The 13,723-nt window shown below is 37.0% G+C and overlaps 1 protein-coding gene across 1 annotated transcript; it reads left to right on the top strand.

Annotated features, from left to right (window-relative positions):
- The first annotated feature begins 1,603 nt into the window (after window positions 1-1,603).
- LOC100020384 (heterogeneous nuclear ribonucleoprotein H-like) lies at window positions 1,604-2,692 on the top strand. The gene has a single exon (XM_016429500.1). It carries the CDS (start codon window positions 1,604-1,606, stop codon window positions 2,690-2,692), a length of 1,089 nt encoding a protein of 362 aa, XP_016284986.1.
- The last annotated feature ends 11,031 nt before the right edge of the window (window positions 2,693-13,723 follow it).

Raw genomic sequence — 13,723 nt, 5'->3', positions numbered from 1 at the left:
ATGTTTCTTCTTTCAGAAATGAATTATAGCTTTTTCACATGTTCTTGACATTCCCCAAATGCCTTCCTCCAACTTTCTGATTCTAAGGATGAAAAGTCTAGATGTGTAGACAGGGAGCAAATTGGTGGGTCAAAGTTCTTCTAACATTTTTAGGTAATAATGAGGAGGCTAATGGTAGGTTGCTATACACCAATAAGGAAATATGAAGAATCAGTATTAAAGATGTCATTTGGGGGCAATTAGGTGGCTCAGTGGTTTGAAAGCCAGGCCTAAGGTGATCCTAGGTTCAAATCTGGCCTCAGATTCTCCTAGCTGTGTAACCCTGGGCAGGTTACTTAACCACCATTGCCTAGCCCATTCTTTTGTCCTGAAACCAATACACAGTATTTATTCTAAGATGGAAGGTAATTTTTTTTGTTTTTGTTTTTTTGTTTTTTTTAAAACCCTTACCTTCCATCTTGGAGTCAATACTGTGTATTGGCTCCAAGGCAGAAGAGTGGCAAGGACTAGGCAATGGGGGGTCAAGTGACTTGCCCAGGGTCACACAGCTGGGAAGTGTCTGAGGCCAGATTTGAACCTAGGACCTCCTGTCTCTAGGCCTGGCTTTCAATTCACTGAGCCACCCAGCTGCCCCCAGTAATGTTTTTTTAATCAATGAATTATTCTTTTTATTAGAAGTCTGAGCTCCCAACCTGAGGACTAATATGACAAAAAAATACCACAGATGCAATCAATTCTCTTCCTCTATGAGTCTCTCTCCCTCCCTCATTTCCTTCCTACTGCTCCATCACAGGTATTTTCTTTTGGACCCTCTACTACATTTCAGCAGGGATATACACATATCAGCAATATAATGGTTAATCAAAGAACAATTAAACAAAAAAGATAAAAGAAACTCTTAAGAAAACTATCACATGTCCTCCCAAAAGTTGAAGAGGGAAGTTTGTTATATAATGTAACAAACATGGCAAACAATGACATTTCTTGAAATTTGGGCAGTAAAGGGATAAATGTTTTTCTTTTCCATGTTATGAGTCTATATAGTAAGATATCTTGTGATGTCATTTCAGTCTAACTATTCCTAGCCTACTTGTAACCGTAGCACCCAAACAGAGCCTTTTGGGTTTATGATGTCACATTAACTAATTGAAACAAGATCTAAGGCTTAGTTTTCCTGTATTTTGTTTTGGCATTTAAACTGAGGTGTTAGTAGAAGGTGTAGTGATTCACTTGCTTAAAAAATAGTATTTAGAGGAAAAGTCTATAATATGAAAATATAAAAAATACATTCTTCTGCTACGGAAAAATTCCAATGACAAATGCCAAAGATATCTTATAGGTCTCTGTATTTGTAAATGAAAAATATCTAGAAAACTTTACCATACCAGCCCAAATCTTTTTGATTAAATGCTCCTGAGCATTTGTAGCAGCAACTGGAACATAGTGAAGATACAAAGACAATCTGAACAGTGTTGAGAGCGGCTTCTCCAAACACCAAGTTCAAGGAAGACTTGTATAGGCTCACTTCTCTCCAAAAGTATATTTAGACTCAGCAAGTGAGGCCTTCGCAGATCTTAAATCAGATGATACACCTCAGCTGAAAATGAAGAAACAGAGTCAGTGGATTGGACCTGGGTACAATGAAGGATTTTCCTGGAACAACGTTGAAATGATTCAGGTTTTTAATCGGGCCAGTCCTGATGGATCCCTAATTGCTAATGGTGGCCTTCTCTGTATTCGAGGGCTCCCCTTTGGTTGTAACAAGGAGACCATTAGGCATTTCTTTTCAGGGTTAGAAACAGTGCCTAGTGGAATAATACTTCCAGTGGACTTTCAAGGGAAGAGCACAGGGACTGCTTTGGTGCAATTTGCTTCCCAGGAAGCAGCAGAAATAGCTATAAGGAAACACAAGGGAAGACCAGAGCCACGCTATTTGGAAAACCTCAAGAATGGTTCAGTACCCATGCCTACTCATTGGGGACCCTTTCGGGCATTTGTGGTCAAGCAGAGACTGGGCCCTTATGACAGGCAAGGTCCTGAATTGAGGCTCAAAACCGTAAGTGGAGAAGGTTCTGATAAGGGAATGAGACCCAGAGTCTTTGAGAGGCTGAATGGAAGTTACATTTGCAAGAATAGATCCAATGATGACCCCAGCATCGATTTCAACATCAGTACCAGAAGAATACCTAATAATAGATTTGGAGATTTCATATTTCACAATGCAACTTGCCACCACTGGGTACACATGAGAGGACTGCCTTATAAAGCAACAGTGAATGACATTTACCATTTCTTTTCACCACTCTGCCCCTTGCGAGTACACATTGAAATTGGGGAAGATGGGAAGGCAACTGGAGAGGCTGATGTTGACTTTGTGACACATGAGGACGCAGTGGCTGCTATGGTGAAGGAGAAAACCTACATGCAGCACAGATACATTGAACTTTTCTTGTACTCTACTGCAAAAGGGAGAATGGATGCATTCACTAGTAAAGTGCTAAAAGCCAGGGAAAACCAGCTTAGAGGTAATCCTTTTGAGAGGCAACAACCCAATATGCGATGTAACATAAGGAGTGGTCTTAAAAACAGCCTGGGAGGAGGATCTATGAGTCAAGAAATGATGAATGGCCATTGTTTCAGCAAAGGAAACATTGTGTGTATGAGAGTGAAGGACATATCCAACATGTGTTAAAAAGAGATGACTGTACTTGGTTTTGTTTCCACCTTTCATTAAGTAAACTAAAATTTAAAATTCTTTAGCAGCAAAGCCTGTGGTTCAAGAAAATCACCCAGAAAGTAAATACCACAGTGAATAAAGTTGACTGAAACTATGGCCCTGTTCACACTCTTGCTCCCTTCTTGCTGTGAATTATATAAGTGATAATGGGTTCTGTCCTTTTTTGCATCTGTGCATCTGGGAAGCTGTTTGTAATATGCCTTCCTTAGAATCAGGGAAGGGCTTTGCCCACTGGTTCCAAGTTTAGGGAGTACTGACAATATTTGCAATCTTTCAGCAGAGTAGAAACAAAAGAGCTTAGGCTATATAGTTAGAAAGCCATTTCTTTACCTTGTCCTAATCCTCTCCCCCGTTGATATCTTATAGAGGTCTCTACAACTGTAGCCTCAAACTGGCATTCCTGGGTGGGAGATCCTCCTCTTTCAACTGATTCCAATGGTTATTCAGTATTCAGATTTACTTTCTCAGATGAGGGGTTTTGGGTGGGAATGGTAATTACTCTGGGTACAAAAATTTCCAAGTATTGCTTTCTTGATAATAAACAGAATAATTCCTGATTTCATACTTTACAAATTCCTACAGTATATGTAGTTGCTTACAAGGGAGCTTCTTTTCTTTCTCCTTCCTCCTTCTTGTTCTTTTTTCCTCTTCCTTTTTTCTCTTTTTGTCCTCTTTTTTCTCCTTCTCTCTTCTTCCCCTACTTCCTCCTCCTCCTCCTGTTTCTCTCTTCTTCTCCTTCTCCTCCTCCTCCTCCTTCTTCTTCCCTCTCCTCCCCCTCCCCATTGTCCTAGAGCCCAAAGAGATCAAAGAAAGAGGAAAAGGACTAATGTGTATTATGTGTGTGTGTGTGTGTGTGTGTATGTGTGTGTGTGTATGTATTAGTAGCTCTTATCTTGAGATGGAAACTATAGGGAATACCCATCACAAGAGGAATGGCTGAACAAATCATGTTATATGACTATAATGGACAATTACTGATCTATAAGAAATGAGGAAAGGGGTAATTTCAGAGTAATCTGGGAAGAATTATATGAACTGATGCAAAGTGAATTGAACAGAACCACCAAAAAAATCTACAGAGACAATATCATAAAGAGAAACAGCCTGGAAAGAACCTTAATCAATGTAATGACCAATCCTGATTCTAAAGGACCAGTGATGAACGCACTACACCTTCTTACTGAGGACTCAAGAAGCAGAATGAAACATACCTTTTTGGACATGGGAGGTGTATGTATTTTGTTTAGCTATTTTTATTTGTTACAACAAATTTTTTTGTTTGTTTTACTTTGCACCTTCTAAGAGGTAGTAAGGTAAGCTTGAGATAGTGCTGTCAAAAGAAAAAGAAAACAAATGAAGGTGACTGAAGCCTATAAAAAATGTGTAGAAGAGAACAAACTCAGAAGGAAACAGACAACTCAGATTTAAAAGTAATCTTGGATTATGTGCCTTCTAAAAAGCAAGCTATACATAATAGAAATTCAGTTTCCCATATAACTCTTTTTCTCTTCTCTTTAATATTTAGAAATTTTTGACTTTTTAAAGTATCTGTTAAGTTCAAAACAAACAATAAATTGAATAAGGATCTATAGCAACAGCTACAATATAGGCCAGAAATAAAGGATAATAATGACAACTGAAATATATATCACATATTTATGTTGCAAACTATACACCCAGTGTCTCATCTTATGATCTTATATAAAAGACTCTGTGATAGAATTGCCATCTGAAATAGGTACTACAATGTTATTCATCCCATTTTACAGGCAGGGAAACTGAAGTTCAGAGAGTTTTGTTCAAGTGTACATAGCTAGTGTCAGAAATGGAGTTCAAAATTAGATTTTCTGACTATAATTCCATCACTCTAACCACTATAACTATGTTGCAAAATGCTAATTTCCCTCTGACCTTTTCCCTGCTCCACTCCCATTTGCAAATATGTGGTTGAAATAATGCATATCCGTAGTCCACACCTACATGTGGTCTGTGAACACACACAAAACTTCATGTATGTGGGAAGACTTTTTCTATCCCCACTGTGTAAACCCACAAAGAAAGACAGAAAATGTCCCTCTCCTACTGATATTTAAGAGGCTACTTTTTTCATGACTCTGGTAGGGGAAACAAGCTCAAAGCATGAAGGGTCATTTTTCAAAGTAATTAAAAATATAAACTAAAAAGTAATCATTCCCTTCACATTTTTATTGGGGGTGGGGGCAAGAATGAAACAGCATAAAAACTGCCCAAGTGATCTACTAAAAGTCATTCTACTAATAATGCCAGTATCAAAGCTAGGGTCTTGCAAAAAGCATAAGCTACAATCCTTTTAAGTTTTCCTGGAAAAAGCATTAGGAAGTTGTCCCTTTTAGAAAATAGCTTAGAAGTAACCTTCATAAAAAGGCTAGATGGTCTCTTGGCTTTCTTGAAAACACAGTAAGGAAAAATTATCAACAGTTCAAAAGAAATCCAGTAGAGTAGAGGAGTCTGATTACATTACTAGATATAATAATGAATAGAAATGAATGAGTTTTATATGTCCTTTTATTTTATTTTATTTTTTTATTTTATTTTATTTTATTTTATTTTTTGTAAACCCTTACCTCCTGTCTTGGAATCAATACTGCATATTGGTTCCAAGGCAAAAGAGTGGTAAGGGCTGGGCAATGGGGGTTAAGTGACTTGCCCAGGGTCACACAGTTGGGAAGTGTCTGAGGCCAGATTTGAATCTAGGCCTGGCTCTCAATCCATAGGCCACCCAGCTGCCCCTTTCCTTTTATTTATAAATCACAATTATTAACCATTGAATCCTTCCTGTAACAAAGGAAAAGTGACTAACAAAGCAGCCCTATTCCATAGCATATGCAACATTTCATACCTACAAACCTCCATGTCTCTACCAAAAAGCAAAAAGATGTGTCTTCATCTGATCTCTGGTACTGTGAGTTTTAAAATTAATATTCAATAACTTATACTTAAAAAGTTTTATTAATAATAACTAAGGCAAAAGAACTGTCTGAATTCAGCCTGATTGCAGGTCCAAAAGGAGAGGGAGGAGTTACAGCCACTTAAATATAAGCATGCAAAATGGGGGGGGGGGAGACACAAGAAAAGAGAATTTTGGGAAATACTAAGGGACTTCTGGGGGATAAAGTCCAAAGGCTCAAAATCTCCATTTATACAATACCAAGATAAGTCATTGCAATTAATCTGTTGAGTTTCCTCTTAAAGTTATATTCATTTACATAATTGCAATTGTATGTATTTTTCTTCTGATTCTTTGTTCTTCATCAAGTCAACCATCTTCCCATGCTTCTCTGAATTGCTCATATTTGTCATTTCTAACAGAACAATATTCCATTTCATTAATACATAACATACTTTTCCCCTTCATTCCTCATTTGGTTTCCAGTTTTTTTGCTACCACAAAAAAAGAAATTCTGGTTAGTCTCTGTGTGTGTGCACAATGTGTACACACACACACACACACACACACACACACACACATCTTTATTTCTATCTGATCTTTTTAAGCTATATGCCTGTAGCAGGATGACTGGGTTAAGAGAAAATTAAGAGCTTAATGACTTTTTTTAAACATAATTTTAAATGACTTTCTAGAAGGGTTGGATACATTCACAGTTCCACCAACAGACTATGAATGTGCTGGTATTTCCAGATCCTCTCCAACATTTGGTAGTTTCCATATTTCATTTGATGTCCATTTGTTGGGTATGGGTAAAGCTTCAGAGTTGGGATTTACTTTTCCCTTATTACTAGTGATTTGAAGCATTTTTTAAAAAAGTATTAAGAGACTGTATTTTTTTTTCTCTTAAAAGCTGCTGTTCATCTTTTCAAAGAAGAATTATTTATTACAAGGGATGGCTTTCTAGGAGTGGGAAGAAGAGGAGTAAGGAGTAAATATAGCTGATAGAAAAACAAAAGATAACAAAAATTTATAAAGCGTTCCTCTCATTTGCTCATGTTTCTCTTGGAGAGAATAGCTCTTGTTCTTACATAGTTTGTGACAATTCCCTATATATCTTCAATATCATATCAAAAGTATGAAGCACCTCTCTCTAGACTATTACTTGCAGACCAGTCAATGAAAATGGTTGAAGCAGTTTCTTTATTAAGCTTTCACTCACTTAAGAACACCAATGAAATGGGCAATAAACAAACAAATAAACAAAAGTAATGATGCAGAGTTTTTTCAATCATCAGTTTTTGTATCTTAGCTACATTTATTTTGTTTGAGTCGCACAAAACTGTTTTCCAATAAAAATTACTTTGTTTCTTAGTGGTGCACTTGTGTTATCAGTGTAACTATCTTGTCTTTTTTCCTGGATGTAGGAGTAAAGACATATTTAAAAGCCTCTAAGGAATGCACAATGCTAAATTAAAATGCTACTCCAAATGTTTAAATAGGAATGACATGAGTACACATTATCAAAGCCCAAGACCTTATCTAGTAACTATACCATTATATTATCTGATGAAGTCAAGAGTAAAAAAAAAGTCAGACACCTTTTATCTCATCCTTTTGCAAAGTCAAATATTCTTTTGCATCCTGCTGAAATAGACAGTGCTACTCAATTTGTCTCCTCAGATGAAAAACAATCACAACAGCCTATATCATCTAACCTAATAAAACCTTGTGACTTCCCAAGGGTCACAAAGCCAGAAGAAGTATCTAAGGCCAAACTTGAACTTAGGCTTTCTTGATTCCAGGCACTTAGCTGCTCTTTCCCTCCATCCCCAGAAAAAATAGAATTAATTATTCAACATATTTATTGAACATCTAATCTTTGAGTACAGCTCTGGAATAGGTTAAAATTCAATCTCAATGAAAGTGTATTATATATCAGAGTGAAATAGATAACATGTACTCTGCCTGTATGTTCTGGAGCACATATAAAGCTATTCTAAAGATGGATATCATCCACTGAACTTGGAAAGTCCAAATCATAAAAAAATTAGAGAAACCTGTCAGAATTCCTAATAAATGCCAATGTAGCACTTTAGCCTTCACTCTTGATTGGGCTCTCCCCAAAACTACCTCTGCTGAGTTTAAGGTATTCTGTGAGTCAGCACCTACTCAAAACCATAGCTCCTAACCTCCCATCAATGTGTTTACTTTTATTAAGTTAACCAGAAAACACACATTATTTCAAAGCAAAATAAATTTAATGAAACAGCAAAGCAGAACAAATTCCTAGGATCTCTGACATACAATTAGAAGTTAGAGGCCATCTAATTCAACCCCTTCGTTTTACATATAAGGAAACTGAGGCCCAAGAAGCTTACATAACATAAAAGATAGTAAGCACCAAGATTTGAACCAAAGTTCTCTCTTCATGCCATTGCTTCTTTTACTGTATATTGAAGAATTCTTTACCCTCATACATAAGAATGTTATATTCTCCCACAGGTTATTACTATACTACTGGTGGGATAAGTAGAAAGAAGAAAATGGCTATTTATAAAACACTTAGTATGTACCAAGGTCTGTGCTAAGAACTTTTATAAAGATTACCCCATTTGATCCTCACAAAAAAAAAAAGGTATACTTCCTTATCCAGGGTCACCACAATCAGCAAGTATCCAAGGCAGGATTCAAAGGCAGATCTTTCTTACTAAGTAATCTGTGGGATCATACTTGGAAATATACATGGTTCACATCTTTGATGCTAACTAGTATGAAGATTAAATTTAACTCTCCTCTGATTCTGAAAATGAAATTAATTCTCTCCTGATTGTGAAGATTAAATTGTATTTTTAGATTTAATCACTAAAGGTGTAACACCCCATTCATACTTGAGTGGGGGAGGTCTGTGACCCATGTGTGCAATAGTGGGTGACAAATCAGAATTAAACTGACTGCCCCTGGGCAGTCCAAAAGTAAACCTTTAACTGATTGGTAGAGGTAAAATCAGGGGAAGACACAGGAAGTGATGCAAAAGAAATTGTCTTTAAAAGTGAGTTACAACTTCCTGTGGAGAGAGAATTACCTGAGATTTGTGGGGAAATTGTCTGAGATCTTTAACTGAAGAAGAATCTGGTGACTGGACCCGAGACCCTGTTCCTGGTGAGGTTGTCCTTAAATCTCTTCCTTTGGACTGACATGTGATGAGTGAAAGGAGCTAACTCCTTTCATGGATATTTTCTAAAGAAACTAGCCTCAGGAGAGATCTACCTCTTGAGAGAAACTTCCCCAGGTCCTCAGCTACAAGGGCCAAGACCTCTCTGGTTAAGGACTAAACTCCCCTGCCCGGGTTGAGTCAGGGGTCAGAGTAAAAATACTCAGTGCTTAAGCTAGATATCTTACCCTATTCTGTCTCTGATTTTCTAACTTCATTATTTCTATATTTTGTTAATGAATTTTAAATAAATATTTTTGGAATTAATATAAATTCCTGGTGACCCTATTTTAAAAATATAATCTAGTCCAACCTTTTTTATATAACTAACACCTTTTTCTCCTTACACTAGCTTGCCAATATTCTCTGATGTTACTGTCACAGTGCTTCTTCCTGTGCCTAAGTGTTGAATCTCTGCTCTCTTCTGAATGATATTTCTTTTGGTCATGAACACTAACTACTGGACACTGTATTGTCTCTTGTTGATCTCTTCTGTGTTTTCCAAGGTACTTCCTGTGCTATTTGCTTGAGATTCAACAGCTAGGAAACCATACCCTAGCAAAGTACAGTTAATGGTTAATCTCTTTTAGTCCACATATCTACAAAATGTTAGGTTAGTAGGTAAAATGACTTTACCAGGCCATGTAGTCAGCAGAAGCCAGAAGAGATTTTCAGGCAAGGATTGACTGAAAAAAAAATTATTTTGTCAGATCTCCTCCTGTTGCCCCACTCCACAAGGTGTCTGCCCTGGTTAACTGTCATATTTGGGATTAGAAAATTCCTTTGAACTCCAATAAAATTTCTGTTTTTCAGTCCTCATATCTTCAAAACATTATGGGGAGTCTTACCCCTCCCTTCCTTCCCCCCCAAAGGCATGTTTAGGACTAGGTCAAGAAGATTTTTCTCAATATCTACAAGGTTCTTTATTGTTCTACTCAACATGGGACACAATCTTTGCCCTAAATTCATTCCTTTATTGTGCAAACCTTCCAGCAATGAAAGCTCTGGTCTTAGACATTTTTTCTTTTCTTTTTTAACCTTTACCTTCTATCTCAGTATCAGTTCTAAGACAGAAGAATGGTAAGAACTAGGCCACTAGAGTTGTGATTTGCAACTAGTCCTACAACCAGGAAATGTCTATGTCCAGATTTGAACCCAGGCCTGGCACTCTATCTACTGTGCTACCTAGCTGACCCATCTTTGGCATTCTTATCAAAGACAAATATGTTAATATTAATATAATTAAAAAAGTGAAACATTTGTTCCCACACAAACACAGAATATATTTATTAAAGACATAACAAGAGCAGAAATTACAAAAATTTTATTCCCCAGCACTTGGAAGGGGGAATGGCCAACACTCTTCTGTGTCATTATGGTACTTGGGGAAAATGGGCTAAACTTAAAGAAATATCGATATAACATTGCTCCCACCAAATCCACTTCCAAATGGCTGGATGAGTTCTCATCTCAACTCTCTCTGTGCTGTATCCCTCAGGTCACTCCTCAAGAACTTGCTGTTGGCTAAATGGCTGCAAAACCCAACATGGTATCTGCTTCCCTAACCTAACTGCTCACCATTTTAACCTTTCTGAATTTGTAAGGTTGTAACAAGCTTCAGTATTCTTTCACTTAAAAGCAGGAATAATGGAAAGATACAATAGAATCAGGCTGTTATGGGCCATGTGGCCATGGTTCCAATGTGGGGGAGATAAAGCGCCCTTTGGATGTTTATAGGAATCCCTGCCTCCACATTATACTACAGGCATGTAGGAAAGAGACACAATTTGTACTTTTTCTGTCTAAAATCTCATTAATCATACTATTAATCAATAACAATATATAGAGAATAACAAGGCTTAAAGATCTACCTGATGAAATTATTTTGGAAAAAATAAATCATTTGTCCCATCTGGACAGGTTTAGTTTTGGAAAGATACTGAAAGCCCAAGTTAATGTGAGAATAATTACATGTGATTTTAGTGGAAAGTATTCTCTTTGACTCCATTATGAGTTTTTCCTAATCTAGGCAAGAGACACTAACAAATCATTTTGTAGAACAATTTAGGCATTTGGTGATGGTAGCTCACTATGTTGTAAGATAAAATCCTTGTAAATATTAAATCAAGAAACAAGACAGTAACAAAATGTCTTTTAAAATACAATTTAGGAGAAAAGGAAAAGATCTAGGCCCTATTAAACACATATTAATAATAATAATACATATTCACATAATCAATAAGCGTTTAGTAAGTGCCTACTATTTGTCAGGCACCATGCTACATCTTTGTCTTTGTAAATACTGTGAAGATAGGATTCACTCTCCCCTTGTCTATTTTTAGCTAATCAAATCAAGAACTTAAAGTACCTCTACTTACCATTAAGTATGAGAGTTCAGGAGTCACTTACAAGGCCACTGTAACACCCTGCTCCCCCACCCCCCAGGTAGTGCTAAGCAAATTGAAAAAATTGATTTTGTGAAGAAGAGGGAGTGACATGGAAAAAGAAGCATAAAAGAAGAGATCAGCATGGTCTAGCATTAATTCCCTTCCTGGCATTTGGAGAGATTGGTTCTGGAGATTTCCTTCCTGGCTTGAAGGAGACTTTTCCCCTAGAACCTGCATTGGCTTGCTGGATGAGTGGATGAGATTCCTACCTTGGCTTTGGAGGAGGCTGCATTGGTGGAACCCTGACTGAAGACACCACTGGGACTTCTGGCTGAGGACTACCAGGAAATCCATGTGGAGACAGTCTTGGGGAAGCCCTGCCAGGGGCTGAGCCAGACTTCACCAGAGAAAAGCTGGTAGGCTTGTTAGGAATCTGTCTCTATCTACATTTACACTTTCACTCTTCCCTCTTCTTTGTAAATAAAAGCTGCTAACAGTCATTTTGACTTGTAAAAATGAAATCTCTAATAAAAATATTATATTTTAAGAGATTAATGATCATTCGAAATCAAGGAATAAAGAAGATACAAAATAAAGACCACATGCCCATGGCTGATCAGATAGTTCAAACACCCACCTTACCACCACCAAGCTTGAGACAGGAAGTAAAGAAGTGGGACTCTCCATGTTCCCGCCTAATGTACCCTGTCTACAGGAAGTCCATAATGGCAGGAAGTAAGTGGACTCCTAGGAAATATAGTTCTTTTTTAGGGTCACAGATTTTCAATTATACATTCCCCCCCTGAGATCCATGGAAGATCAGTCTCTCTAATGGATCTTGTAAACATAACCAACTTTGAAATTACAATAATTTGGGCATAAAAGGAAAAGAGAACAAAACCAATGATTGCTAGGTGCATTGACAAAAAGCCAGTTAGGGGGCAGTCCCCTTCGGCATAAGAATATACATAGAAAACAAATGCATTTAAACCTCACACAGTTCAAATCACCACATCCCAAAGTTCACTCTGGATCTTCTGGTGCAGGGTGTTGTTTGTGCAAGCATCTTAATGGTGTCTTCTCCAAACAGTTCACTTTCTGGATTCAGAGAGGTAGCATGTTTCTTAACCTAAAATTACTCTCAAAAGGAATTTAAACTTTGCGATTTAAAATAATAATAATTATATAGACTTAAACTATAATATTTTAGAATTGGTGACCATAATATTACTTCATAACTCTCTTAGTTAGCATAAAACCTAAAATTAAACTCATAAGACAGATCTATTATCTTATTTCATATTAAACAACAACCCTTTAAACTAGACAAGATATCCCAATTTTGCTGAGGGTAAGACTGGTTTATAGTGGGGTTAAAAGATGGCCCTATGGGCAGCTATGTTGAACAGTTGAAAGAGTGCTGGCCTGGAGCCAAGAGGATCTGGGTTCAAATCTTGCCTCAGACACTTCCTAACTGTGATCCTGGTCAAATAATTTCATTTTATGTTAAAATATTTTCCCATGGTTACATTATTCATGTTCTCTCCCTCCTCTCTTCCTTCCCCCATCCTGGAGCTGACAAACAATTCCACTCTGTTATACATGTATTATCACTTGATACCTATTTCCATATTATTCATTTTTGTAATAATCTTTTAAAACCAAAACCCCAAATCCTATACTGGGCAAGTCGTTTTACCCTATTTGCCTAACCCTTGCTCTTCTGTCTTAGAATTGTTACTGATCAAGTAAAAGTTAAAAAAACAAACAAACTTGCTTGAGGTTATAATCAACACAAATCTGTTAAGCATTTTCTATGTGCCATGGCATGGTGGTAGGCACTGGGCATACAAAGACACAAGAGAAACCATTCTTGATCTTAAGGAGCTTATTATCTATTGTAGAAGTCAACATGTAGAAGTAGATACATAAAATTTAAAAACAAATTCATGTTTATTTGAGGAGTCAGGGACTAGAGGAATTGGGAAAGGCTTTATATAGAAGGTAATGCTAAGAGGTTTTGGTAAGGAATCAGAGGTCTTTCTACTATAACACAAATAATCAAGATTTTTACTTTGTTAGTAGGAATAGGTTGCATATTTATATGCAAATAAGGACAGTTTGGTGGTGTAGTGGATAGAGTGATAGGCCTAGAGTCTGGAAAATTCCTTTTCTTGATTTCAAATCTAGTTTTTGATACTTACTAACTGTGTGACTCTAGTCAGTCACTTAACCCTGTTTGCCTCAGTTTCCTCATTTGTAAAATGAGCTGCAGAAGGAAGTGGCAAAGCATTTTAGTACCTTTGCCAAGAAAATCCCCAAGAGAGGTCACAAGGAGTTGGACACAACGAAAAACTATACAAAAACAAATGTAAATATAGGGCATAGAGAACTGGGCATATTCCAGGTGAACAGAGTTCCTTTTTTAAAATTACATCACACATATTTTTTAAACTCTT

The sequence above is a fragment of the Monodelphis domestica genome, chromosome 2, assembly GCF_027887165.1.
Source record: "Monodelphis domestica isolate mMonDom1 chromosome 2, mMonDom1.pri, whole genome shotgun sequence".
In the NCBI taxonomy this organism is placed as follows: Eukaryota; Metazoa; Chordata; class Mammalia; order Didelphimorphia; family Didelphidae; genus Monodelphis; species Monodelphis domestica.
This window is presented reverse-complemented; position numbering and strand designations above follow the sequence as displayed.

Coding starts and splice junctions, on each gene's coding strand:
- LOC100020384 (XM_016429500.1), top strand. CDS start 1,604: ATGAAGAAACAGAGTCAGTGGATTGGACCTGGGTACAATGAAGGATTT.